General features: G+C 45.6%; 2 protein-coding genes across 2 annotated transcripts; one reads left to right on the forward strand and one right to left on the reverse strand.

Moving 5' to 3' along the window:
• On the forward strand, positions 1–20,953 carry pole4 (polymerase (DNA-directed), epsilon 4, accessory subunit). The gene is made up of 4 exons (XM_078198452.1): positions 1–254; positions 13,791–13,875; positions 14,094–14,135; positions 16,503–20,953. Exons 1-4 carry the CDS (start codon positions 48–50, stop codon positions 16,514–16,516), a joined length of 348 nt encoding a protein of 115 aa, XP_078054578.1. The 5' UTR covers positions 1–47; the 3' UTR covers positions 16,517–20,953.
• LOC144479700 (bone morphogenetic protein 2-like) lies at positions 20,760–27,308 on the reverse strand. The gene is made up of 5 exons (XM_078198729.1): positions 27,008–27,308; positions 26,771–26,913; positions 25,170–25,292; positions 23,473–23,668; positions 20,760–21,518 (listed from the first exon to the last, which is right to left on the reverse strand). The coding sequence occupies exons 1-5, from the start codon at positions 27,306–27,308 to the stop codon at positions 21,115–21,117; spliced, it is 1,167 nt and encodes a 388-aa protein (XP_078054855.1). The 3' UTR covers positions 20,760–21,114.
• Positions 27,309–27,502: the final 194 nt, after the last annotated feature.

A 27,502-nucleotide genomic window follows, 5' to 3' on the forward strand; every position in this document is an offset into this window, starting at 1 on the left:
GATTGGTGGTTGTGGGGCGGCTGCCGGTGCGGCGGGAAGGCCCGGTGATGGAGGAGATGGAGAGCGGCGCGACGGCGGCAGCGGAGCCGGGGCAGAGCCTGCAGCTGGAGGCCGAGGCCGAGAGGCCGGGCTCGGCCCCGCTGCAGCACAAGCTGCTCCGGCTGCCGCTCAGCCGCATCAAGGGGCTGATGAAGGCCGATCCTGACGTGTCGCTGGCGAGTCAGGAGGCCGTGTTCGCCATCGGCAAAGCCACGGTGAGAGAGAGTGAGCGGCCCCCGGGAGGCGGGCCCAGGCTGTCAGTGTGGCCGCTGGGCCCGCCTGTACTCCAGTCACCGCCGCCATCCTGGTCCCTGCCCAGCGCTGCTCTCCTTATTACAGATATATTGACCCAGAAGAGGGGTGCAGAGTATATTTGCCCCAAGGAGGGGGGGGGGGTGCAGAGTATATTTGCCCCAAGGAGGGGGGGGGGGTTGCAGAGTATATTTGCCCCAAGGAGGGGGGGGGGGGGGGTGCAGAGTATATTTGCCCCAAGGAGGGGGGGTGCAGAGTATATTTGCCCCAAGGAGGGGGGGTGCAGAGTATATTTGCCCCAAGGAGGGGGGGTGCAGAGTATATTTGCCCCAAGGAGGGGGGGGGGGGTGCAGAGTATATTTGCCCCAAGGAGGGGGGGGGGGGTGCAGAGTATATTTGCCCCAAGGAGGGGGGGTGCAGAGTATATTTGCCCCAAGGAGGAGGGGGTGGGGGTGCAGAGTACATTTGCCCCAAGGAGGAGGGGGTGGGGGTGCAGAGTACATTTGCCCCAAGGAGGGGGGGTGCAGAGTACATTTGCCCCAAGGAGGATGGGGGGGTGCAGAGTACATTTGCCCCAAGGAGGGGTGGGGGGGTGCAGAGTACATTTGCCCCAAGGAGGATGGGGGGGTGCAGAGTACATTTGCCCCAAGGAGGGGTGGGGGGTGCAGAGTACATTTGCCCCCGGGGGCGGGGGGGGGGTGCAGAGTACAATTGCCCCAAGGGGGGGGGTGCAGAGTACAATTGTCCCAAGGAGGGGGGGGGGGGGGGGCGGTGCAGAGTACATTTGCCCCAAGGAGGGGGGGGGGTGCAGAGTACATTTGCCCCAAGGAGGGGGGTGCAGGGTACCTTTGCCCCAAGGTGGGGGGTGCAGGGTACATAGAATCACGAGCTTTCGGAACACTGCTCCTTCATCAGATGAGTGTTGGCCTGATGAAGGAGCAGCATTCTGAAAGCTTGGGATTCCAAATAAACCTGGTGTTGTGAGACTTCTGACCGTGCCCACCCCAGTCCGACGCTGGCATATCCACATCAGAAGATAAAGGCTAACTACTGCATAAATTCCCACTATAAGACAAGGGACCAAGTGCTGGAAAGTGGGATTGGAATAGGTAGGTGCCTGGTGGCTGGTAGAGACACGAAGGGCCTCTTTCTGTGCTCTAAAAGTCTGACTCTGTGAAAAGCTAAAGAAAATAGAACATCTTAAGGTACTTCACCGCAGTATAATTACACTAGAAGTTGACAGGGTACCAAAGAGGAAGTATTGGGACAGTAACCATAGGCTTGGTCAGAAAGTAGGTTTTAAGAAGAGTCGAGAGAGGTTTGAGAAGGGAATTTGAGTTGAAGCCTAAGAAAGCTAAAGTCACGGCTGCCAATGGTGAGATGAAGAAGTGGGATCAATCACAATTTATTTAGTACAAGCAACTCCAAATATCATGTTCATCCTTTGAGGCTACTATGGGACAATTGAATTTTGGATGAGTTGTTGCTTGGGGTTTCTTCTCATGTGCTATTGTGGACCTGTTGAATCTTTGTGATCAATTTCCTTGGGCAGCCGAATGTTTCCATTACTTTCCAAAAGACCTTGGAATTGAATCTAAACGGCATTGGTCAGATCAAAAAAAAGTGTTGTCGAGATCCATGTTCTGTTCATGGCATTTCTCCTGCACTGTCTAACTGCAAACAGCATTTCAGTGGTTTCTGAAACCACACTGACTCTCGCAGCAGCTTAGCTCCTGGTTGAGATGGAGCACTAAGTGGTTCAAAAGGATTCTGGCAAAGGTTTTGCTGGTGATGGAAGGAAATGAGATTCCTCTCTGTTGGAAGATTGAGATCCTTTCTGCTTGTTCAGGTGGACAATGCTCGCACATATTCTGAAAGAATTCAGTGAGCTACCGTACCAGGTATTGATCTGCCTTATAGTCCTCAGCTGGGATAGCATGAGCTCCTGGAGCTTTGCCCTAGACAGGAGTTTGATGGCATTCATCATTTCTAACGGTGTGGAGAGCAGTGGATGACAACCTGTTGATTGCTTCTTCATTGATGGATGAAGGCTGATTGAGGTTGTGGTTAAATTGCTCTGCCCATCTTTCTAGAATTTGAGCTATTTCTGCGAGCAGTGTTGACCCATCAGCACTGAGGATTGGTGTTGAATCAGTGGACTGGCTGGGGCCCATAGACAGATTTCAGAACATTGTCAAATCTCTTCCAGTCTTTGTGGTTTGTATATGACTGAAGTTCATCTGCTTTCTGATTCAACCAAGTGTCTTGGATCTCTGAGTTTGCATTTGACCGACCCAGCAAATGTTTTGGTAGGCATTGTGCTTAGGTAGTGATAACTTGTCATTAAGGTAAATCGTCTAGAGGCGATGTTTCTCCTCCAGTAGTTTCTGGATTACCTCATTGTTTTCATCGAACCAATCTTGATGCTTATGAGAGGTTGGGCCAAAGGCCACTCGAAGGTGGAATACATTGAGGCAAATTTTCCACGTGGATCGTAGTGGGTGAGGGGCGGGCCATGGAAAGGTCCGTTGACCTCGAGCAGGATTTTCTGGTTTCGGGGCGAGTGTGGCTGGAAAATCCAGCCCTATATCTTTGAGGGGTCATTCGTCGTCCTCAATGCAGAGAGTGCCTATTTTCACTGTACAGGGAGACTCTCCAGCTTCTCTGGGAGAGATTTCATCATTACCGTCTATTTGAGTCTTGAGGCATTTCTCAACTTCGTGCCTTAAAGGTGTCTAGAGGGATAGATCTTGATGTTTAGCCATGAAATGATATGACTGGTCAGTCCAGCAGTCAGTGCTTTTGTTACAAGTTTATCCTACCTATTCTTCTGATTGATGATGACAGTCAATTAGCTACCAATGTATAGAGCAGGGGTGCATTCAAGATACCTTGTGATTAGGGAGGTGGAAAACTGTAGTGGTGATTTAAGAGCTCATGCTCAGCATGCATCTTCAGTAAGAGGAGACCAGTGCTGTTAGAACGGCCAATCCCATTTCTCCCAATTATCCCTTCCCACGGCTGATGATCTGCACCAATTCTTGTCTTGAAGTCACCAAGAACAATTAGCTTGGCTGACTTTGGTACTGTAGAAATCAAGAAGTTGAGGTCATCTGAGAGCTTATCCTCTACTTAATCAGGATTGGTCATTGTAGGGTTGTATATACAGAGAGCTTGTCTGTTGCTGTGAAGGGTGGGTTTAAGCAGCATCAGATGATCATTAATACCCTTGGGAAGGCAAGTCAACTTATGGATGAGATGATTAATGAGGCAAAGCCTACACCAGCTTCATGCAGTTATTCTTTTCTATGGCCATTCCAAAAGAATGTGTAACTTGCACAGATTTCCTTGAGCTGGCGAGTTCTGTGAGGATGGCGATCTGTACATTGTACCTAGCCAGCTCTCTACAGACAAGAGCAGTTCTTCTCAGGTCACACCGGGACCACGGGAGGAGGGTAACTGGGTAACAGTGAGGAAGGAGAAAGCTCAGTTGATGGTGAGCACCCCGGTGGATGTGCCCCTTAATAATAAGTACTCCTGTCTGAGTACTACTGGGGTGGACAGCCCACCTGGGGGAAGCAGCGGTGGCAGTGTCTCTGGAGCTGAGCCTGGCCCAGTAGTGCAAAAGGGTAAGGAAAGGAGGGTAGTGCTAATTGGGGACTCTACGGTGAGGGGGTCAGATAGGCGTTTTTGCGGACACAGACGGGACTCTCGGATGGTGGTTTGCCTCCCTGGTGCAGGGGTCCGGGATGTCTCTGGTCGAGTCCCAGAAATCCTGAAGGGGGAGGGAGAGGAGCCGAAGGTCGTGATGCATATAGGTACTGCTGACATAGGTAGGAAGAGGGAAGGGGTCATGAAAAGAGAATATAGGGAGTTAGGTAGACAGCTGAGAAAGAGGAATGCAAAGGTAGTAATCTCGGGATTGCTGCCTGTGCTGCGGGAGAGTGAGAACAGGAATCGGTGGAGAATGAATGCGTGGCTGAGGGACTGGAGCAAGGGACAAGGATTTGGGTACTTGGATCATTGGGACCTCTTTAGGGGCAGGTGTGACCTGTTTAAAAAAGACGGGTGGCACTTGAATCCCAGGGGGACCAATATCCTGGCGGGAAGGTTGGCTAAGGCTACTGGAGAGACTTTAAACTAGAAAGGTTGGGGGGAGGGAATCGAAATGAGGGGACTGAGAGCGAGGAGGTTAGCTCGCAAATAGATAAGGAATGTAAACAGGGTAAGAGGGAGGTTAGACGAGTGATGGAGAAGGGAAGTGCTCAGGCTGAAGGTCTGAGATGTGTCTATTTTAATGCCAGGAGTGTAGTGAATAAAGTGGATGAGCTTAGAGCGTGGATTGCTGCTTCGAATTGTGATGTGGTGGCCATTACGGAGACTTGGATGTCTCAGGGACAGGACTGGGTGCTTCAGGTGCCGGGTTTTAGATGTTTCAGGAAGGACAGGGAGGGAGGCAAGAGAGGGGGGGGAGTGGCACTGTTGATCAGGGATAGTGTCACGGCTGTAGAGAAGGTGGACGCCGTGGAGGGATTGACTACGGAGTCTCTGTGGGTGGAGGTTAGGAACAGGAAGGGGTCGGTAACGTTGCTGGGTGTTTTTTATAGGCCGCCCAATAGTAACAGAGATGTTGAGGAGCAGATGGGGAAACAGATCCTGGAGAGATGTAGGAATAACAGAGTTGTCGTGATGGGAGATTTTAATTTCCCAAACATAGATTGGAATATCCCTAGGGCTAGGGGTTTGGATGGAGAGGAGTTTGTTAGGTGTGTCCAGGAGAGTTTCCTGACACAGTATGTGGATAAGCCTACTAGAGGAGAGGCTGTACTTGATCTGGTGCTGGCTAATGAACCTGGACAGGTGGAGGATCTCTCGGTGGGTGAGCATCTTGGGGATAGCGATCATAATTCTATCTCCTTCACGATAGCATTGGAAAGAGATAGGATCAGGCAGGCTAGGAAAGTGCTTCTCTGGAGTAAAGGGAAATACAGTGTCATCAGGGAGGAAATTAGACGGGTAAATTGGAAGGAGGCATTCTTGGGGAAAAGTACCGAAGGAAAGTGGAGGATTTTCAAGGAATGTTTGTCTGGAGCTCTGCATGACAACGTTCCGATGAGACAGGGGGGTGTTGGTAGGGTACGGGAACCGTGGTGCACGAAGGTTGTGATGAACCTGGTGAATAAGAAAAGAGAGGCGTACAGAAGGTTCAGAGAGCTAGGAGGTGTTAAGGATTTAGAGGAGTATACGGGATGTAGGAAGGAGCTTAAGAAGGAAATTAGGAGAGCGAGAAGGGGTCATGAGAAGGCCTTGGCGGGTAAGATTAAGGAGAATCCCAAGGCTTTCTACAAATATGTCGAGAGTAAAAGGATGAGATGTGAAGGCATAGGACCCTTAAAAGGTGAAGGGGGAAAAGTTTGTGCGGAACCGTTAGAAATGGCGGAGGTGCTTAATGAATACTTTACCTCGGTATTCACGGTGGAAAGGGATCTGGGTGGTTGTACTGCTGGTTTGCGGTGGACAGAAAGGATCGAGCATGTGGACATAAAGAAAGAGGATGTGTTGGAACTATTGAATGGCATCAAGGTTGGTAAGTCGCCGGGACCGGATGGGATGTACCCCAGGTTACTGTGGGAGGCGAGGGAGGAGATTGCGGAGCCTTTGGCGATGATCTTTGCATCGTCGATGGAGACGGGAGAGGTTCCGGAGGATTGGAGGATTGCAGATGTGGTCCCTATATTCAAGAAAGGGAACAGGGACAGCCCGGGAAATTACCGACCGGTGAGTCTAACCTCAGTGGTTGGTAAGTTGATGGAGAGGATCCTGAGAGACAGGATTTATGATCATCTAGAGAAGTTTAGTATGATCAAAAGTAGTCAGCACGGCTTTGTCAAGGGCAGGTCGTGCCTTACGAGCCTGGTTGAGTTCTTTGAAAATGTGACCAAACACATTGACGAAGGAAGAGCGGTGGATGTGGTCTATATGGACTTCAGCAAGGCGTTCGATAAGGTCCCCCATGCAAGACTTCTTGAGAAAGTGAGAGGGCATGGGATCCAAGGGGCTGTTGCCTTGTGGATCCAGAACTGGCTTGCCTGCAGAAGGCAGAGAGTGGCTGTGGAGGGGTCTTTTCTGCATGGAGGTCAGTGACCAGTGGAGTGCCCCAGGGATCTGTTCTGGGACCCTTGCTGTTTGTCATTTTCATAAATGACCTGGATGAGGAAGTGGAGGGATGGGTTGGTAAGTTTGCTGACGACACCAAGGTAGGTGGTGTGGATAGTTTGGAGGGATGTCAGAAGTTGCAGCGAGACATAGATAGAATGCAAGACTGGGCGGAGAAGTGGCAGATGGACTTCAACCCGGATAAGTGTGTGGTGATCCATTTTGGCAGATCCAATGGGATGAAGCAGCAGTATAATATGAAGGGTACCATTCTTAGCAGTGTAGAGGATCAGAAGGACCTTGGGGTCCGGGTCCATAGGACTCTTAAATCGGCCTCGCAGGTGGAGGATGCGGTCAAGAAGGCGTACGGCGTACTAGCCTTCATTAATCGAGGGATTGAGTTTAGGAGTCGGGAGATAATGCTGCAGCTTTATAGGACCCTGGTTAGACCCCACTTGGAGTACTGCGCGCAGTTCTGGTCACCTCATTACAGGAAAGATGTTGAAGCCATTGAAAGGGTGCAGAGGAGATTTACAAGGATGTTGCCTGGATTGGGGGGCATGCCTTATGAGGATAGGTTGAGGGAGCTTGGTCTCTTCTCCCTGGAGAGACGAAGGATGAGAGGTGACCTGATAGAGGTTTACAAGATGTTGAGAGGTCTGGATAGGGTAGACTCTCAGAGGCTATTTCCAAGGGCTGAAATGGTTGCTACGAGAGGACACAGGTTTAAGGTGCTGGGGGGTAGGTACAGAGGAGATGTCAGGGGTACGTTTTTCACTCAGAGGGTGGTGGGTGAGTGGAATCGGCTGACGTCGGTGGTGGTGGAGGCAAACTCGTTGGGGTCTTTTAAGAGACTTCTGGATGAGTACATGGGATTTAATGGGATTGAGGGCTATAGATAGGCCTAGAGGTGGGGATGTGATCGGCGCAACTTGTGGGCCGAAGGGCCTGTTTGTGCTGTGGCTTTCTATGTTCTATGTCTGTTGATTTGTGTGCTGTCCATGAGGGTGCGCTCTTTCTGTGTGCCAGTGGTGACTATATCACCTTTTACTTTTTTGTGATTGCCTTATGACCGCATTGATGGGAGCACTGCCAGCTGTGGCCTACTGGCCAGGGAAGTGAAGCTGCCAACTTTTAAGACGTATTTTCTATAGGGTGGTAATAGTAGGGGATTTTAACTTTACCAACATTGACTGGGACAGACATAGTATTAGAGGGTTGAATGGAGAGAAATTTGTTGAGTGTGTTCAGGAGGAATTTCTCATTCAGTATGTGGTTGGCCCGACCAGAGAGGGGGCAAAACTTGACCTCCTCTTGGGCAATAAAGAAGGGCAGATGACAGAAGTATTAGTGAGGAATCACTTTGGGACTAGTGACCATAATTCCATTAGTTTTAAGATAGCTATGGAGAATGATAGGTCTGGCCCAAAAGTTAAAATTCTAAATTGGGGCAAGGCCAATTTTGATGGTATCAGGCAGGAACTTTCAGAAGTTAATTGGGGGAGTCTGGGAAGGCAAAGGGACGTCTGGTAAGTGGGAGGCTTTCAAAAGTGTGTTCATCAGGGTAAGTACATTCCTCTTAGAGTGAAAGGCAAGGCTGGCAGAAGTAGGGAACACTGGATGACTCGGGATATTGAGGCCCTGGTCAAGAAGAAGGAGGCTCATGACATGCATAGGCAACTGGAATCGTGTGAATCCCTTGAAGAGTATAGAGGGTGTAGGAATAGAGTTAAGAGAAAAATCAGGAGGGCAAAAAGGGGACACGAGATCTTTTGGTAGATAAGGCAAAGGAGAATCCAAAGAGCTTGTCCAAATACATAAAAGGCAAAAGAGTAACAAGGGAGAGAGTAGGGTCTCTTAAGGATCAACAAGGTCATCTATGTGCGGATCCACAAGAGATGGGTGAGATCCTAAATGAATATTTCTCATCTGTATTTGCTGTTGAGAAAAGCATGGATGTTAGGAAATTTGGGAAATCAATAGTGATGAATGGAGGAGTGTACATATTACAGAGAAGGAGGTGTGGAAGCCTTAAAGCGCATCAAGGTAGATAAATCCCCGGGACCTGATGAAGTGTATCCCAGGACATTGTGGGAGGCTGAGGAGGAAATTGCGGGTCCCCTCGCCGAAGTATTTGAATCATCGATAATCACGGGTGAGGTGCCTGAAGATTGGAAGGTGGCAAATGTTGTGCCTTTTTTTAATAAGGCTGCAGGGAAAAGCCTGGGAACTACAGGCCAGTGAGCCTCGCATCTGTAGTGGGTAAGTTGTTAGAAGGTATTTTGAGAGACAGGATCTACAGGCATTTAGAGATGCAAGGACTGATTAGGGACAGTCAGCATGGCTTTGAGAGTGGAAAATCATGTCTCTCAAATTTGATTGAATTTTTTGAAGGAGGTAGATGAGGGCAGTGCAGGTGATGTCTACATGGACGTTAGCAAGGCCTTTGACAAGGTACCACATGGTAGATTGTTGCATAAGGTTAGATCTCACAGGATCCAGGGTGAGGTATCTAAATGGATACAAAACTGGCTTCTTGACAGAAGCCAGAGGATGGTTGTAGAGGGTTGTTTTTCAAACTGGAGGCCTGTGACCAGCGGTGTGCCTCAGGGATCAGTGCTGGGTCCACTGTTATTTGTCATTTATATTAATGATTTGGATGAGAATATAGGAGGCATGGTTAATAAGTTTGCAGATGACACCAAGATTGGTGGCGTAGTGGATGGTGAAGAAAGTTATCTCGGATTGCAATGGGGTCTTGATCAATTGGGCCAGTGGGCTGACGAATGGCAGATGGAGTTTAATTTGGGTAAATGCGAGGTGATACATTTTGGTAGATTGAACCAGGGCAGAACTTACTCAGTTAATGGTAGGGCACTGGGGAGAGTTACAGAACAAAGAGATCTAGGGGTACATGTTCATAACTCCCTGAAAGTGGAGTCACCGGTGGACAGTGGTGAAGAAGGCATTCAGCATGCTTGGTTTCATTGGTCAGAACATTGAATACAGGAGTTGGGACGTCTTGTTGAAGTTGTACAAGACATTGGTAAGGCCACACTTGGAGTACTGTGTACAGTTCTGGTCACCTTATTATAGAAAGGGTAGTATTAAACTAGAAGGAGTGCAGAAAAGATTTATAAGGATGCTACCGGGACTTGATGGTTTGAGTTATAAGGAGAGGCTGGATAGAACATAGAATAGTACAGCACAGAACAGGCCCTTCGGCCCACAATGTTGTGCCGAGCTTTATCTGAAACCAAGATCAAGCTATCCCACTCCCTATCATCCTGGTGTACTCCATGTGCCTATCTAATAACCGCTTAAATGTTCCTAAAGTGTCTGACTCCACTATCACTGCAGGCAGTCCATTCCACACCCCAACCACTCTCTGCGTAAAGAACCTACCTCTGATGTCCTTCCTATATCTCCCACCATGAACCCTTGTTATGCCCCCTTGTAATAGCTCCATCCACCCAAGGAAATAGTCTTTGAACGTTCACTCTATCTATCCCCTTCATCATTTTATAAACCTCTATTAAGTCTCCCCTCAGCCTCCTCCGCTCCAGAGAGAACAGCCCTAGCTCCCTCAACCTTTCCTCATAAGAACCTCCAAACCAGGCAGCACCCTGGTAAATCTCCTCTGCACTCTTTCCAGCGCTTCCACATCCTTCTTATAGTGAGGTGACCAGAACTGCACACAATATTCCAAATGTGGTCTCACCAAGGTCCTGTACAGTTGCAGCATAACCCCACGGCTCTTAAACTCCAACCCCCTGTTAATAAAAGCTAACACACTATAGGCCTTCTTCACAGCTCTATCCACTTGAGTGGCAACCTTTAGAGATCTGTGGATATGGACCCCAAGATCTCTCTGTTCCTCCACAGTCTTCAAAACCCTACCTTTGACCCTGTAATCCACATTTAAATTAGTCCTACCAACATGAATCACCTCACATTTATCAGGGTTAAACTCCATTTGCCATTTTTCAGCCCAGCTTTGCATCCTATCTATGTCTCTTTGCAGCCTACAACAGCCATCCACCTCATCCACTACTCCACCAATCTTGGTGTCATCAGCAAATTTACTGATCCACCCTTCAGCCCCCTCCTCTAAGTCATTAATAAAAATCACAAAGAGCAGAGGACCAAGCACTGATCCCTGTGGCACTTCACTAGCAACCTGCCTCCAGTCAGAAAATTTTCCATCCACCACCAACCTCTGGTGGAGACTGGAACTTTTTTCTCTGGAGCGTAGAAGGCTGAGGGTGATCTTATAGAGGTCTATAAAATAATAAAGGGCATAGATCAGCTAGACAATCAATATCTTTTCCCAAAGGTAGGGGAGTCTAAAACTAGAGGGCATAGGTTTACGGTGAGAGGGGAGATGTACAAAAGGGTCCAGAGGAGCAATTTTTTCACAGAGGGTGGTGAGTGTCTGGAACAAGCTGCCGGTGGTAGTAGTAGAGGCGGGTACAATTTTGTCTTTTAAAAAGCATTTAAACAGTTACATGGGTAAGATGGGTATAAAGGAATCATAGAATCCTACAGTGCAGAAAGAGGCCATTCAGCCCATCGAGTCTGCACCAACCACAATCCCACCCAGGCCCTATCCACATATCCCTACATATTTACCCACTAATCCCTCTAACCTATGCATGCCGGGACACTAAGGGGCAATTTAGAATGGCCAATCAACCTAGCCCGCACATCTTTGGACTGTGGGAGGAAACCGGAGTACCCGGAGGAAACCCACGCAGACACGAGGAGAATGTGCAAACTCCACACAGACAGCGACCCGAGCCGGGATTCGAACCCGGGTCCCTGGAGCTGTGAAGCAGCAGTGCTAACCACTGTGCTACCGTGCCGCCCCATGTGGGCCAAATGCAGGCAATTGGGATTAGCTTAGGGATTTAAAAAAAAAAAGGGTGGCATGGATAAGTTGGGCCGGAGGGCTTGTTTCCATGCGGTAAACCTCTATGACTCTAACCCCTTCGTCATACGAGGAAGCTGAGCAATATAGCCCTGTTCAGTTGCTCAGGGCTGTCGAGTTCCATTACCTCAGTACAGTGTAAAACAACTCTCTGGGCTAAACTACCTTTCTGCAGATTCACAGCTCAAAATCCCAGTGAATTCACACTTGCCGTCGTGTTGCCCACTTATCGGCGCATGATTCTTGATGGGTAGATAATACATGGTAAATAAAAAGATGGTGAACATGACTTGTGTGCGAATTGGATTATAGTGAGCAAGGGTTGCTTCTTGTCAGCCTCACTCTCTTATCCTTACTTATCTTGATCCATGGTGAGATGAGACTAGACAGCTGGAGATAAATCTGGATGTAGTGAGTAACCAGGACGTCTTTATCTTGTCGAGCTCTGCACATTCCACAACATAGTGCTTACCGACCTTCAAGACCTCACATTGGTCGCATTGCCCAGTTTGGGGACGTCCACCTTCGCATGCCAAGGTAGACCAATCTCTAGATTGCTGAGAATAGGAGACCAGATGGCTACTCTCGCCTGGTTTGGCCAAGCCATTGGAAGAGTTTCCTGGGGTATGGCCCCTGTTGCATGCAAACAATACTTGGAGCCACAAGCAAAAGCTGGGTGATGGTGAGGGTAAATACAGGATAAGCAACTCCCAAAATTTGCAGTGAGCACGTTATGAGAGGCACCAACCCACCCTTGTATTCTGCCTCCAATTATAGGATTATTCCCTAATACGATCAGGCTCCTATCGCACTGATCCAATTTTTACTTACGGTGTTCATGTGTACTCTTTCTCTTCCCCTGCCATTGTCCTGTGTTAGATTTAAATCAGCATTGTTTAAGCACACTGAATGTGTTGGGATGAGCTACAAGTGGAATCAATCCTGAGGGAGCTGCGCTTGAATTTGCTACGTACTCAATTGAGATCCTTTTGGCATTCGGAAAATAATTCTATACATTGCAGTCTATTAAGTATCTGTATGTCCTAAGATTGTGGAAGGCACTATAAAAAAACACATCTTTCTTTATTAGCTAATTGAAGGTTCTGTAAATTGTTGGGATCTGATTCCATTGGATGGCTCACGTGTCTAACCTGCCTCACTCTTTAAATATAACTGGTATATATGTGAGTTTAGGAGTGTCCGGCGTTGGGAGGCCAGCAATGCTGCAATTGCCAGTATGAGCGGTGAAGGTAATCCATCCTGTTTTCAGATGTAAAGTTAACTTAGATGCTATTCGCTGCTTTGCATGCTGCTGATACCAATGCCAATATATTTATTTTATAGGGCTACCTTCTTGGTCATCAACAATTGTAAAGTATAGTGTGCCAACTCTGGCAGTCACTTACATGGGTCATCTTAAAAAGCAGGATCTGCATGAATACAGTGTAATGGACAGCTGCAATGGACGCAGTCACTGTGATGGGAACCATTAGGATGACTGGCTAATGGGCATGGGATAAGTGAACAATGACACCTTGCATTTATGTGGCTTTTTATGTTTAACATAAAATATTCTAAAGTGTTTAAAGGGGTGTTTACAGGGGTGTTATAAAGCAACATTTGTTTAAGGTTTATTTATTAGCGTCACAAGTAGGCTTACATTATCACTGCAATGAAGTTACTGTAAAAATCCCCCTAGTCGCCACACTCCAGCGCTAATTCGGGTACAGTGAGGGAGAACTTAGCACGGCTGATGCATTTACCGGCACATCTTTCGGTCTGTAGGAGGAAACCGGAGCACCTGGAGGATACTTATTTCTTCAAATGTTATCTTGCTCATCTTAACTTTTAAATTGAATCCCATAGTCCTCAAATAGTATAAGGAAGGGAAGAACCATTTGTATCCCCCAAAGTTTCCACATCTGCAAACATGTTTAATGACTTTTAACAAGTCTGTTTCCACCCCATTCCCTGAAAACTTTCCTCCAGGGAACAAAGTCCTTGGGTAAATGATCTTTTTTTCATATTTATCTGTTTGGCACTTGACATATTGTAAACTTATTTTTTTCAGCTTCATTTCACTTACTTTGTTATGTCAACGATTCTACCTGAGTTTGCATAATCGTTTAATCTCTGGTATTAAACAGTGACATTGAGCTTGCATAAGAGTGGATTCACAAAGCTTAAGACTTAAGAAAAGCTTCCATCTTGCTCCTGGGTTTGCTACTAATGAGGCATTGATAACTTTCCTTCTTTAGTAGGGTCGTCTGAATGAAGACATGCTGGCCTGCTTAGGAAAAATACTAGAGCTGTATAGGGCCTACTGGAATTATGTACTGAATCTCTGGAGAGGGGAGGCATACCGGACAATCTGGGTACCCCAGTGACTGAATGTGTTTGGTTTCTCTGACAGGAGCTGTTTGTTGAAGTGATCGCAAAGGATGCGTACACGTCCGCTTTGCAGGGAAAGCGGAAAACCATCCAAAGGAAGGACGTGGGTAAGACTGCCAGCAGTGCCTGTTATGTCAGACTCTTACCAGAGCAGACACCAGGGTCTTAGTTCTTGGGATTTTTGTGTGTGTGAATGATTGGATTTTGATCTATTGAGCTTATCTGGGGTGCGGGAATGGTCGCTTTGGTGAAATAGTCAATTGTGGTTATGATTGGAAGTTGTCCATGTTGTTGAATGATGCCTTTCTTTTTATTCCTCCTTCAGATAATGCAGTTGATGCCACGGACGAATTTGCATTTTTGGAAGGTGAGTGCTTCCTCCCTCTGTTTAGCAATCGGTGCCTTTGTTCTGGCAGGTTCTTGCTGCCATTACTTGGTTCCTTCTTAATTCATGGACACTGGAGAGCACAAAACAAACTGATGATACAACTCGGCCAGTAGAGGAGGCATTGTTGCTGCAAGTTGCCTCAGACACAGTTACCTTGAGTTGAGGGACTGATGTAAAGGCTTAAACGTTGCGAATTGCACAAACTATCTGACCTGTTCATAGAAATCACAGAAACCCTACAGTACAGAAAGAGGCCATTCGGCCCATCGAGTCTGCACCGACCACAATCCCACCCAGGCCCTACCCCCATATCCCTACATATTTTACCCGCTAATCCCTCTAATCTACGCATCCCAGGACACTAAGGGGCAATTTTAGCATGGCCAATCAACCTAACCCGCACATCTTTGGACTGTGGGAGGAAACCGGAGCACCCGGAGGAAATCCACGCAGACACGAGGAGAATTTGCAAACTCCACACAGACAGTGACCCAAGCCGGGAATGGAACCCAGGTCCCTGGAGCTGTGAAGCAGCAGTGCTAACCACTGTGCTACCGTGCCGGTGGTTGTGGAAGATTGTTAATCAATCTTCCACAACCACCGATGTAATCTATTCCTAACTGTTGATGTGGTCCCTACTTTAATCAGATTTTGATAATACATTCCACAGTTTTTTAAGTTCTACATCTTTTTGCGTTTAATCTTTTACCTATGTCCCCATATGCACAAGGAGCAGGAGTAGGCCATTCAGCCCCTCAAGCCTGCTCCACCATTTCATAAGATTATGGCTGATCTGTTAGTAACCTCAAATCTGCATCACACCTACCCCCGGTAACCTATCACCCCTGATCACCAAGAATTTATCCACCTCTGCGTTAAAAAATATGCAAAAGCTTCTGCTTCCACTAACTTTCAGGTCTAATGTGGAGTTAAGGATTTTCTGGTCAGTCATGATCTCATAGAACGGCGGAGCTGACTTGATGAGCCGAACGGTCTCCTGCTCCTAGGTTTTATGGTTTTAAGAGAGTTCCAGAAGATTCAGAGAGAGAAAAAAATGAATCTCATCTCTGTTTTAAATGGGCAATCTCTTATTTTTTTAAACAGTGACCACTAGTTTCAGAATCTCCAATAAAGGAAACATCCTCTCCAAGTCCACCCTGTCAAGACCCCTCGGGAAGCTTATGTTTCTAGACTCAATTGCTTTAAATATTTTCTATCCACTGTCTCACCCTTTCATAATTTTAAGCACTTATCAGTACACTTATAATAGCACAATGGGTGTGCCTGCACCGAATGGACTGCAGCAGTTCAAGAAGGCGCCTCACAAGCCCCTTTTTGAGGACAATTGCGGCTGGGCAAGAATTGCTGGCCTTACCAGTGAGACGCTCATCCCGTGAAAGAGAAAAAAAACCTTAAATTCATAGAGTTTCATAGAATCCTACAGTGCAAAAGGAGGCCATTCGGCCCATCGAGTCAGCACCGACCACTATCCCACTCAGGCGCTATCCCTACAACCCCATGCATTTGCCCTAGCTAGTCCCCCTTATTATTATTCTTCCTTTAGAAATGAGAGTGGGGCATCTTTCATTATCACATTATAATGTTTCAAGTCTTGTCTTTACATTTGCATTTTTACATATATGGCAGCAATCCAGTAACCCCCCTCCCCTCAGTTGTTTCAACATCCTTCTATACCGTAAGCCCCAAAACTGAATTGTACCCAATTGTGACTTTATGGTTTAATTAACCATTCTGTTGTTGACTCTTCTATATCTCTCGAAACCTAATACTCTGTTAGCTTTTCTCGTATGGTCCTATCCTGCTGCTTTTAATGTCTTGTAATCCTGAACTCCAAACAACCTTGCTTATCCGCGTCGCCTGGCCTCCACTTCAATTAATAAGTCATTACACTTCAACCTCGCTTCCCTCTCACAAACAATTTAAAAGTAATTAATTGGCTGCGCACTACTTTGAGATGTGGGGATATCGTTCACTTGAAACCTTAATGCTGTTTAATTCTCCACAAATACTGTCTGACCCGCGATTTGCAGCATTTTGTTTGTTCGAGCACCTGCAATATTTTGGGTTGGATTTAATCTCTTTCCCTGTCTCTTAAGCCTTTTCCCTTCTGTATATGGTGTCTCACTCGCCTTCATAATTTGATTGTTCCAACTCCCTAAATTCCATTGGTAAGGAATGTCTTCATCCTTACTTTCCCAGGTTCTGGTGGTGCTGTTGCAATACCAGAAAGGTTGAGACAACAAGTCACTGTTTTTGGGGCTGGCATTTTGTTATATCTGCTTATTCGTACGTTCCAGAGAATTTCAATACACTTTATTCTTCCAGGAACTCTCGATTGAACTGGAACCGATCTTGACTAGAGGCCAAATTAACTGTAGATGGGAGAGTTGTTCAGAGATTCTCATTTTGTAAGTGTGTGTACATTTTGTATAATATGTAAAAAGGGTGTTGTACCTGTTTAGCAATTGATATCGGGTTTGAATGTTTGCAGATTAAATGACTACATTAAGAAGCTTCTGTAATTTTTATCTTGAATATTACCCTTGACCACAAGGCCTTTCAGTCATGCTGCTGGTGGGGCTAGCATGTGATTGTACAGAAGAAAATCCCAATACGATTAGATGGGATCAATAGCTTACAGAATAGATGATCTCTTGGAATATAATTCTAATAATACACCGCTAGCTAGCATCACCACCCAATGACGCATGCCATCTTAGTAGGTGTGACGATGTTACGAAAAGTTAGCACTGCAATATAAAATCACTGGCTTTTACACAATTACAAATACATAGCAGGATCCGATCTGAAACCTGTACTGCTGATGAACAGAGGAAGACTCGAAGGGTAACTGAACTTGCGGCTAATTCTAACCTGAAACTTATTCCGAGGGGCCCACTATTCTATCCAGATCGTAATAGTTTCTACCTCAGTTCATTATCTTTCTGTATTGTAGGAGGATGGTATGTGTTAAATAATGATTGTATGTAAGTTTGTCAGACATTTCAATTCACTGTTGTGTTTATACCATCTGAAGTCGCCTTTGTGCTGCACAAGTGCCAAACCTCAATTAACACACTTTTGTATCCTTCTCCTCTTGAACCAAAATCACTCCACCACACCCTGCTCCATTGTTCTTGCTTGTCTACCTGTTCTGTAGCACAGGGAATTATTTGCCATGTGTATCTAAGAATAATGCACTTGCTTAGTTTTTCAAAAAATTATTTTATTGTCACAAGTAGGCAATGAAGTTACTGTGAAAATCCCCTAGTCGCCACACTCCAGTGCCTGTTTTGGTACACTGAGGGAGAATTTAGCACAGCCGATGCACCTAACCAGCATGTCTTTCGGACTGTGGGAGGAAACCAGAGCACCCGGAGGAAACACACGCAGACTCCACACAGACAGTGACCCAAACTGGGAATTTAACCCAGGTCTGTGAGGCAGCAGTGCCTCAAAAGCACTGCCTGCTTTCAGGGGCCTTAGACACTAATAGTACATTTTGTTACTCCATGTGCAAGGATTCTTGAGCTGTGCCATCAGGTATTGCAATATGGGCTTGGTGGTAAAGGGTAAGATTTATAGGTAAACTTATGTAACGTGTAAGATCCCAGTGACCTATATTCGAATGATGATCCTCTTTGTGGAATCCCACACAACCTAATTCTACTAATTTAAGTGACCTGTGCTGTATCATATTTGTCTGCTCTCTCCTCTCACAAATGACAAGAATACAAAATGTCTCCAATGAATGCAATTAGATTAACATTGACCAGGAATTGTTAAGCTGGATATAAAGCTGTTCACCATGCTTGTGAATGCTGATGGCCTGTAGCAGTCAGTCTAAGGGTCTGAAGCTTTAAAGGATAGTTATTGATTAAGGAAGGCTGTGTGTGCTTTACCTCTTTGAGCTCAACTTTTTTCTGACCTTTGTGCTTGGTGGTTGAGTTCTGCTCTTTTTCCACCTAATTTATTGTAGGAACTATTTCAATTATCTCTCAATCCAGCTGAATCAAGGGCCATGTTTTGATTTTGCTGTACCTTTCTGTGCAAGCGATTATTATGCCTGGCAGTACAATGACTCATTCTTTGGGGCTGGTTATCTGAACTGAACCATACATTATAGAAACATATATAGGAAATTAGAAGCAGGAGTAGGCTATTTGGCCCTTCAAGTCTGCTCCACCATTCAATATGATCATGGCTGATCATATTCAATCTCTTGATCCCTTTGGCCCCTAGAGCTATATCTATTTCCTTCTTGAAATCACACACTGTTTTGGCCTCAACTACTTTTTGTGGTAGTGAATTCCACACATTCACCACTCTCTGGCTGAAGAAATTTCTCCTCACTTCAGTCTTAAAAGGTTTACCCCTTATCCTCAGACTATGACCCTAGTTCTGGATTCCCCCACTATTGTAAACATTCTTTCTAAATCTATTCTGTCTAACCCTGTTAGAATTTTTTAAGATTCTATGCCATCTCCTCTCACTCTTCTAAACTCCAAAGAGTATTATTTTAACTATCTTCATATGACAGTCCTGCCATCCCAGGAGTCAGACTGGTAAACCTTTGCTGCACTCCCTCTATAGCAAGGGCATCATTCCTCAGATTAGGACACTAAAACTGCATGCAATACTCCAGATGTGGCCTCATGAATGCCATATATGATTGCAATAAAACATCCCTATTCCTATACTCATCCTCTCGCTATGAAGGCCAACATACCATTTACCTTCTTTACTGCCTGCTGTACAAGCACGCTTATTTTCAGCAAATGATACACGAGGACACCAAGGTCTTGCTGAGTATCTACCTCTCTCAATTTGCACCCACTTAAATAATAATCTGCCGTCCTATTTTTGCTACTGAAGTGGATAAGCTCACTTATCCAAATTATACAGAATCAAAGTCTTTTTTCTTTGTCCCTTGATTGCAGAAGACTGTGGGTCCAAGCCTCTCGGTATGGTTTGAGCAGACAAGCCTGATGTTTCAGGTCAATGTTGCATCAAATAGAAATAAATATTGATGAATTGATCAGAGAGGTAAAGAAAAACCTGAGGAAGAGAAACAGGGCCGTCGGTGCAAACTATAACAGTAAGATGTTCCTTCAGTGCTTTATCAGTGAGGGGTTATTCAGGGAGGAATGGAAAACCTTCAGCATGCAAATAGGTTAAAAACGTGACTGCTCGAGAGTAGAACTTCTTCATGATTGAAGGTATCAATCCTAGCCTGGCTGAAAGCTTTTACAGTTAATTAGACGCCAGGGATAGATGATACTTATCCCATCGTACTATTTGTGTAGTATTGGCAATCATTGAGGGTGTTGCTGGACTACATGAAGGGATTATAAGATTTGCAATAGGTTAACGTGGTCTCCTTATTTGAAAATACTGAGCTATTTAAAGCAGCCAGCTAGAATTTGTGAAACAAACAGCCAGTAGGCCCCAAAGTAAAAAGCTATCACCACTGCTACAGGCCTTTCTCTCTTTCTGAATGCGTGGTCATGTCTTTAAAGAAGGTTAAGTCCTGAATCCCAATATAGTTGGATTTAGGGGAAGTAAGGCGGGGCAGATTTTGCTTTATTTACATCCAAGCTTTTGGATTGTGGATGAGGAAAATCAGCTTTTAAACTCTATATGAAAGTGGGTAAATCAAGACTAAGGAAATGGAATTGAGATATCCACGAATGAGCAGCACGGTGACATGACAAGAGAAAATAACAGGAGCTTTGAGATTGTGAAAATAATGATAAAGCAGTGAAGGAAAGTGAAAAATCATTGAAAGTGAGCAACGGAATATAATTGGGTTTGAAGTGAGTGACTAGGGAGGAATGGTCCAAGTAAGAAACCAAATTGCAGTTAGTGGTGGGGAATGTGAATTATTGAGAAGACAGATAGCAGAGACTTGGAGTATAATAATGGGAGGAGTGAACAACAAAACGGGGAGGCGATGGCCTAGTGGTATTATCGCTAAACCATTAATCCAGAAACTCAGCTAATGTTCTGGGGACCTGAATTTGAATCCTGCCACGGCAGATGGTGGAATTTGAATCCGATTTTTAAAAAAAAATTGGAATTAAGAATCTACTGATGATCGTGAACCCATTGTAGATTGTTGAAAAAAACCCATCTGATTCACTTGTGTTCTTTAGGTAAGGATGGCAGATTTCCTTCCCTAGTCTGGTCTACATGTGAATCCAGAGCCACAGCAATGTGGTTGATTCTCAACTGCCCTCCAAGGGGCAACTAGGGATGGACAATAAATGCTGGCCAGCCAGCGACGCCCATGTCTCATGAACTAATTTTTAAAAAGGAATCTGAGGGTAGAGAGAGACTAGGATTGAGGGGTGAAGATAATGAGTGCCATGAAGAGCAGTGAAAAGACTATGAACTAATGAAAGAATAAAATTGAAGAGAATGGGAGGAGAGGGATAGTGTAATAGTGAAAAGAGTATTTTTCTCTGTGCCACAAGTGAGGAGAGATTGGAAGTAAGAGAATGCCTGAGAGGGATTATTCTGTTTGTTCGTGCTTCATTTGGTGTTTGGAAGTTTACAATGTGTTGAAATCACAAGTTTAATATGTTGTATTCATTTATTCTGTATCATACATCAATTTACAATGATTAAACTCTGGCAGTAATCATGAACCTGCATATATTAATACATTTCTATAGAATTATATACACATATGGATATTTTACAGCTAACTGCTTTGCAATCACCACACCTTTATGAAGTGACCTATTATTTTAAATAAAACGTCAGTTTCTCAGACGCCTTGCTCATGATTGCAGTAATGAAGAGATTCTGACTGATCCCACTGTTTCCAGATCGCTTGAGATGTGCCACTGTACTCCCCTCAAACCAATCATTAAGCAATACTGGTATGATCATGGTTCTCTGACTGGGTGGTGATTGAAGTGTCAATAACGGGTTAGTGGCACCCACAGCTGCCAGCAACCATGTCGTCATACTGTTTCAGCACCACATTCTCGTCGTCATCAAAATAAAGAAGATTAATAGAAAAGAGCTTGTCTGGAATGCAACATGGAGATGCCACATCATTGGCTAGCTTAAGAGCATTGATAATGGACTGGACAGTGGCATGGTTGGTGGGCCTCATATTTTGACCCAGTGGGAAGACGCAAGCTCCTTTACAGTGGTAGGCATTATAACCTCGAGGGGAGATGATCCAACCAGCCCAGCCAATGTCTTCAAAGTCTACATATAGAGGATACCTCTGACACGCTTGGAAACCCAAGGACCTTGTATTCCGGTTCTGGCTTGCTTTGTTCTGGAGTTTAGCATGGGGGAGTGATGGAGTCTCTGTGGGCACATCTGAAAGTGAGCAATGTAAAGAGTTAAAGGAAATTACTGCCGATGCTGGAATCTGAAACAAAAATAGAAAATGCCAGCAGGTCTGACAGCATCTGTGGAGAGAGAACAGAACCACCGTTTCAAGTCTGGATGGCTCTTCGTCAGAGCTCTGACGGACAGCCCTGACAAAGGGTCAATCCAGACTCGAAACATTAGCTCTTATTCTCTCTCCACAGATGCTGTCAGACCTGAATGTAATGAGTTGAATTGTCTCATTTATTCCAGGTGCTATTTGCTGATGTTGAAAAAGCAAATACTGAGTATTTCCAGCATATTATTTCGTCCATGGAGAGAGAAACGAAGTTAGTTGATGACCTTTCATTGGAATTGATACGTTAATTATTTTTCTCCTCTTTGGCTAGGCAGCCTGGAGTATTTCCAGCATTTTCTGTTTCTATTAGTACTTTCTACATTCCGGAGTGACAACAAGGATTCAACTTTCTCAACTGTCCCCTTGACTGAAATCAGTTTAGAAAAAACTGTGCTGAATTATGGTAATACTTAGAAGCATTAGTGCAGTGAAGAGGGAGAGAATCATTGAATTCCTACAATGCAGGAAGCCATTCAGCTATCAAGTCTGCACCAAGCCTCCAAAAGAATAGCTTTGACTATTGCACTTGCTGATAGTGAGCTGAATATTTTACTCCTTGATGTGGGCTACATATGGAGATTGCTAATGATTTGAACTGACCGTAGATTTGCCATGTAGATACATTGGGCTCTTGACGGTATGAAGCGGGCAGGTTAGAGAATGTTATAGAGCCTATAAGGCAGTAAATCAGATAGGAAAATCTCGGAGACTGAACCATCCAGAATGAAGAATTATAGTCACGCTTTCAAACCCTTCCCAGCTAACAGCCAATGACCCTTTCATTGGCCTTGCAGTCAGCACACAATTAGTAACTTGCAACTGATGTTTCTCTAGTTCTTGCTTTGCAGTAAAACTTTTGAAATAGTAAAACAAGAACCCTAAGCAATTGGGATTAGGCAACAAATGCTGGCCTTGCTAGTTCCCCAATCCACAGCATCAGTCGCCTGTTTACAGCCAAATCCTCTTTAACCAACACCCTCTCATGAGCACTTTGGCTATGGTTGAGATGCAGAGAAGTCATTTAAGAATTTTGTAAAGCCAATAAATAGTTGCGTGGGAAGTAAGGATATTAAGTGATTTGTAAATGGGATTAAAAGATAAATAGGTGTCACATAGGTGAAGGAGCCATCCTGTCCTTACAGCAATTGGGAGTGGTTGCACCAGCTGTTCTCTCAGCACCGAGATTAACTGTAATTCTGTCTGAACTAATGCAACAAATTAGGAATTAAATCTACAACATTCTGTGCTGCATGTCTGAGCAGCACACAGGACAATGCACAAGCCTTTTGAACCATCAGGAATTAAAAGTTACTCATTGTATGTAAGTGAATGGAATTGCTACTTTTGAGTCTCATTTAAATGCGTCTGGAGGAGACCTCCAAGGTACAGAAGGCGGCCATTTGGCCCATTGAGTTTGTGCAGACTCTTACAGAGCATCTTATCCAGGCTCTATCCCTCTAACCCCAAGTATTCACCTTACTAATCTCCCTAACTCAGACATCTTTGGATACTAAAGGGCAATTTAGCACAGCTAATCCACCTAACCTGCATATCTTTGGACTGTGGGAGTAAACCAGAGCACCCAGAAGAAACCCACGCAGACATGGGGAGAATATGCAAACTCCACACAGTCAGGGACTTGAACCCTGGTCCCTGGTGCTGTGAGGCAGCTGTGCTAACCACTGTGCCACCGTGCTGCCTAACCAAGACATTAAACTGGCTTGTTCAGGCATGTGTCTAAGGACAGCTTTTTGTAAGTGTGTTTAAACTCAATGCAGCAGTGATGTGGGTCCTACTCTTTGGGGCCAATCATAAGGATCTTACCTTTTAAGGAAGTTGAGGCGGCAATCCTTCTCCTCTCATCATCTGTGAAGAGGACCAGCATTGGTTGCTTGCTGGTGTGGTGGTCTCTGCCTGTGGCAAAGCGGACAATGTGATTGTTGAGTTGCTGTCCAGCCAGAGTTTGCACAATGACCAGTAAGCCTTTGTTGCTCTTTTTATCCTGTGTCCAGGCATACACCTGCACAAATAAACAAATCTTTCATTAGTGCTGTGCAGGACTCCTGTGTCTCATGATTGAATCACTGCCAGGTCAGGTACAGCAGCTGCAGAGCAAAAGAATCTCACTTTTCACAGCCCAAACGATATATCTTAACCCTCAACTGCAGAACAGCACTATTTTTTTAACCCATGCCCTGCTTGTTCTATTCTAGCATCAGTCCAAAAAGGGATCAGTCCAATACCTTTTCTTTGTACCCTCCCCGTAGATTGAATAAGCCCTTTATAAGCACTTAGACTGATTATTTTCAGTGGCACGAGGTCTTTATCCTCAGACTGACCTAGAAGTTTGTTGACACAATGTCTGTAATGCAGGAGCACAACTAACTCCCATGTCAAATATGCTGGTTGGCATATGCATTCTGCCCAGCACACTGTCAAAGGCTGAGGCCTGGGTGTTCTTCCCACAATCCAAGAACACAAATAAGAGTTTTTAGGTTGGGATTTCTAATTCTATAATCCCCAGTAAGGAGAAACACCTACTCTGACAAGTCATAACAAGGTTCTATAAAGCCCAAGAGTCTGAATAGTTAAGCTAGATGGGTATAATAAGCATTGATTCATTTACTGTTGCTGGTATCTCAATGATTGATGTGGTGACCACCATAGCTATAACAATCAATGTGAATACTTATCATTGAATCACTTAAGGCACAGAAGGGGCCAATCGGCCCATCAAGTCTATGCCTGCTTTTACAACGCAACTATTTTTCTCAAAATTCTATATACTCTGGACACCCTCCTCTCCCCACCCCTGAAAGTTAATTTCCTTTAAATACCCACCAATTTCCTTTTGAAATCATTGATTGTTGCTACTTCCACCATCTTTGTGGGCAGTGAGTTCCAGATCATAGAATCCCTACGATGCAGAAGGAGGCCATTCGGCCCATCGGGTCTGCATCGACAACAATCCCACCCATGCCCTAGCCCACAATGCCACATATTTACCTCACTAATCCCTTTAACCTTCATATCCTGGGACACTAAGGGGCAATTTATCATGGCCAATCAACCTAACCTGCACATCTTTGGACTGTGGGAGGAAACTGGAGCACCCGGAGGAAACCCACGCAGACACGGGGAGAACATGCAAACTCCACACAGACAGTGACTCAAGCCAGGAATTGAACCCAGCTCCCTGGCACTGAGAGGCAGCATGCTAACCACTGTGCCACCGTGCCGCTCTCATTGCTACTCGCTTTGTAATAAAAAACTTTACATTCCTCTGCATCTCTTGCCCAAAACCTTATACCGATGACCCCCCTCCCCCTGTACTTGTATCATCAGCAGTTAATGGGAAGAGTTTTTCCTTTGTGTACCCGTCATGATGCCACTATACGAGAGGCCAGTGTGGTTACTTTTGCAAGCTACTAGAGGGGATAGTGATTTGTTATGCAAGTGTGACAGCGGATCAAAATAAAGTAATCCCTCTGGGTATTATTGAACACAATAATGTAACTTACAGCCTGAGTGATAGTGAAGACCTCCCATGTGCTGTCATGGGCTGCCAGTACTCGGGATGACAGCAAGTGTTGCCCCTCTGCAGTAGACGTGTTATTCGTGTTTAATATCTGGTAGACATTGACCTGAAACAGAGTATACAGCTCAGGCAAGTTGTTGCAGCCGATTAGATTTTAAACAAAGCCAGAAAACAACCCAAGTGGAACAAGTGCACTGCCTCTGGCCATCAGTGGTTTCCACAGATCTGTAGGGGAAGCAGTGGCGTTGTTGTCACTGGACTAGTAATCCAGGGACCCAGGGCAATGCTCTGGGGACTTGGGTTCGAATCCCACCATGGTAGATGGTGAAATTTGAATTCAATAAAAATCAGGAATTAAAAGTCTAGTGACGACAATGAAACCATTGTCGATTGTTATTTAAAACAAACATCTGCTTCGCTTTAGGGAAGGAAATCTGTCATCCTTACCTGGCCTACATGTGGCCTCCAAATGTGATTGACTCTTAAATGCCCTCAGGTAGGGGCAATAAATCATCCCACATCCCATGAACGAACCATGGTGCGGCAATACATCCTACTGAGGTGGCAGTAGATTATTTCCCTCCCAGCTGTCCCATTATTCCCTACCTGAGAAACCATCCCATCATTGTGTGCAACCAATTGATTGGAAAAAGAACTACTGAGGCGCTTGTTTCCAGCCCCTTACAAAGACACCGAGAGGGGAGAGGGAGAGGGGGGGATTTCCTGTGGGAGTGGAGGTGGTAATCGAGAAATTACACCAGTATAACCATTCATTCAAACATTTGCATCCAGATGTCCCGCCAATCTCGTTGGTATAATTAATGCAGACATTAATGTGGGCGCTAATGTAGAAATCATTGTAAACAATGGTCCCCAATGAAGTGCCAAATTCATACCATATATTCTCCTTTAAGTATGATAACTAAAGCTTCGAGCCATCCATCATTCATGTGTATTAAGTGCAAAAACGTAGCTGTCACTTTATGGAGAAATGGCCACATATGATCAAATTCACTTTCACCTGCTCTACACAAGCCTTCAAAATCAAAATGATCCCTTTTTTTTAGATAATCAGAATCCAATCGAAGAAAATTCAATGCAGATCTCAGTGTGGACAATAAAAAGTGCAGAAAGCTCACTCCCGCTGCATCTACAAGCCTGGCTGCAGCTTTACAGAATTCTTCAAGCACTGTCACTTTAAGAGTGTTACAAACGCTAGTGTGTGTTTGGGACTATTGGAACCTGATGTCCCCTTGAGTACAGGGATCGTTAGACAGGCGTAAAAGACTTGAGGAAATTCGGGCGGAGCGTAATTCTATACCATCGCTCAGGCTTCCCTCTACCTATTCAGTCCCTATTCGACATAGTCTGCATGTACAGCAAATCCCACCGACACTGGCAGGGCGTGTGTAAATCTGCTCTTGAGTTTCTGAGTGTTCTTGCTCAATCTGTACTCTGTTTTCTCTGAATTTCTTTCTGCCTTGCTGCCCCTATCTCAGTTTCTCCCGGGATGTCTCGAATTCTCTCTCTGTTGCTATGTCGGTGCAGATTCCTGCAATACAGAACCACTCGCCCCTCTCTTACCTGGTAGAAGTGTTGTCTGCGGTACAGGATGTCCTGGCTGGGTCGGGCACGCAGTTTGAAGAGGTGTAACTCTGCGGTCAGAATGGTCTCACTCTTGGCCACGCTGGACAGGTTGAAGAAGAACAGGGACCGCTGGCTGTGGCCTGGGAAAGAGGAAAGATGTAGAGGTGAGCAGGGGGGGTGGTGCTGGGACAGTGACAATTTCTGACACTGGGGGAAATAACTGAATTCTCTCACTTCTCTCGGGGAAACTGCGCACCGTGTTCCCCAGCAGCAAGTCTGGAGCCTTGGTCACTCCGTCCACATCTGCCACCGTGTTGTAGAGGTCCAGCATGTACTGGGGGGGCTGGCGGAGCCTGTGGGGCGACTGCGGGGGGTCTTCCATCCCGAACACCTCCAGCAGCCTCTTCAATGCCTCGGAACGTACCTGCTGGCTGTGGCCGGGCAGAGAGACCGGCCAAGCCTGCCGCAGAGACAAGAGCAGCAGCACACAGGCACCGAACCTGGGGCACATGGCACTCAGAGTCGGGGTGGGCATTGGGATCTCTCCTGGCCACTGAGAGAACCGCAATATATCCTCAGTGCCCCCTCCCAGGGCAGCCCATCAGAATGCAATATGCAAGCGTTCAATTAGTGGGTGTGAGGGGCTCCTGCTAACGAGGTGTGACCCTACACCCAGGAAGGACAGTGCTCCTGACTCTCTAATACACAAAGTACTGACTGATCCCCGCC

The sequence above is a fragment of the Mustelus asterias genome, chromosome 26, assembly GCF_964213995.1.
Source record: "Mustelus asterias chromosome 26, sMusAst1.hap1.1, whole genome shotgun sequence".
Lineage (NCBI taxonomy): Eukaryota > Metazoa > Chordata > Chondrichthyes > Carcharhiniformes > Triakidae > Mustelus > Mustelus asterias.

Coding starts and splice junctions, on each gene's coding strand:
- pole4 (XM_078198452.1), top strand. CDS start 48: ATGGAGGAGATGGAGAGCGGCGCGACGGCGGCAGCGGAGCCGGGGCAG. Junction 255..13,790: donor TCGCCATCGGCAAAGCCACG/GTGAGAGAGAGT, acceptor TTTCTCTGACAG/GAGCTGTTTGTTGAAGTGAT. Junction 13,876..14,093: donor CATCCAAAGGAAGGACGTGG/GTAAGACTGCCA, acceptor TTCCTCCTTCAG/ATAATGCAGTTGATGCCACG.
- LOC144479700 (XM_078198729.1), bottom strand. CDS start 27,308: ATGCCCACCCCGACTCTGAGTGCCATGTGCCCCAGGTTCGGTGCCTGT. Junction 23,669..25,169: donor TCTTCACTATCACTCAGGCT/GTAAGTTACATT, acceptor TTATTTGTGCAG/GTGTATGCCTGGACACAGGA. Junction 21,519..23,472: donor CGCCTCAACTTCCTTAAAAG/GTAAGATCCTTA, acceptor GCTCACTTTCAG/ATGTGCCCACAGAGACTCCA.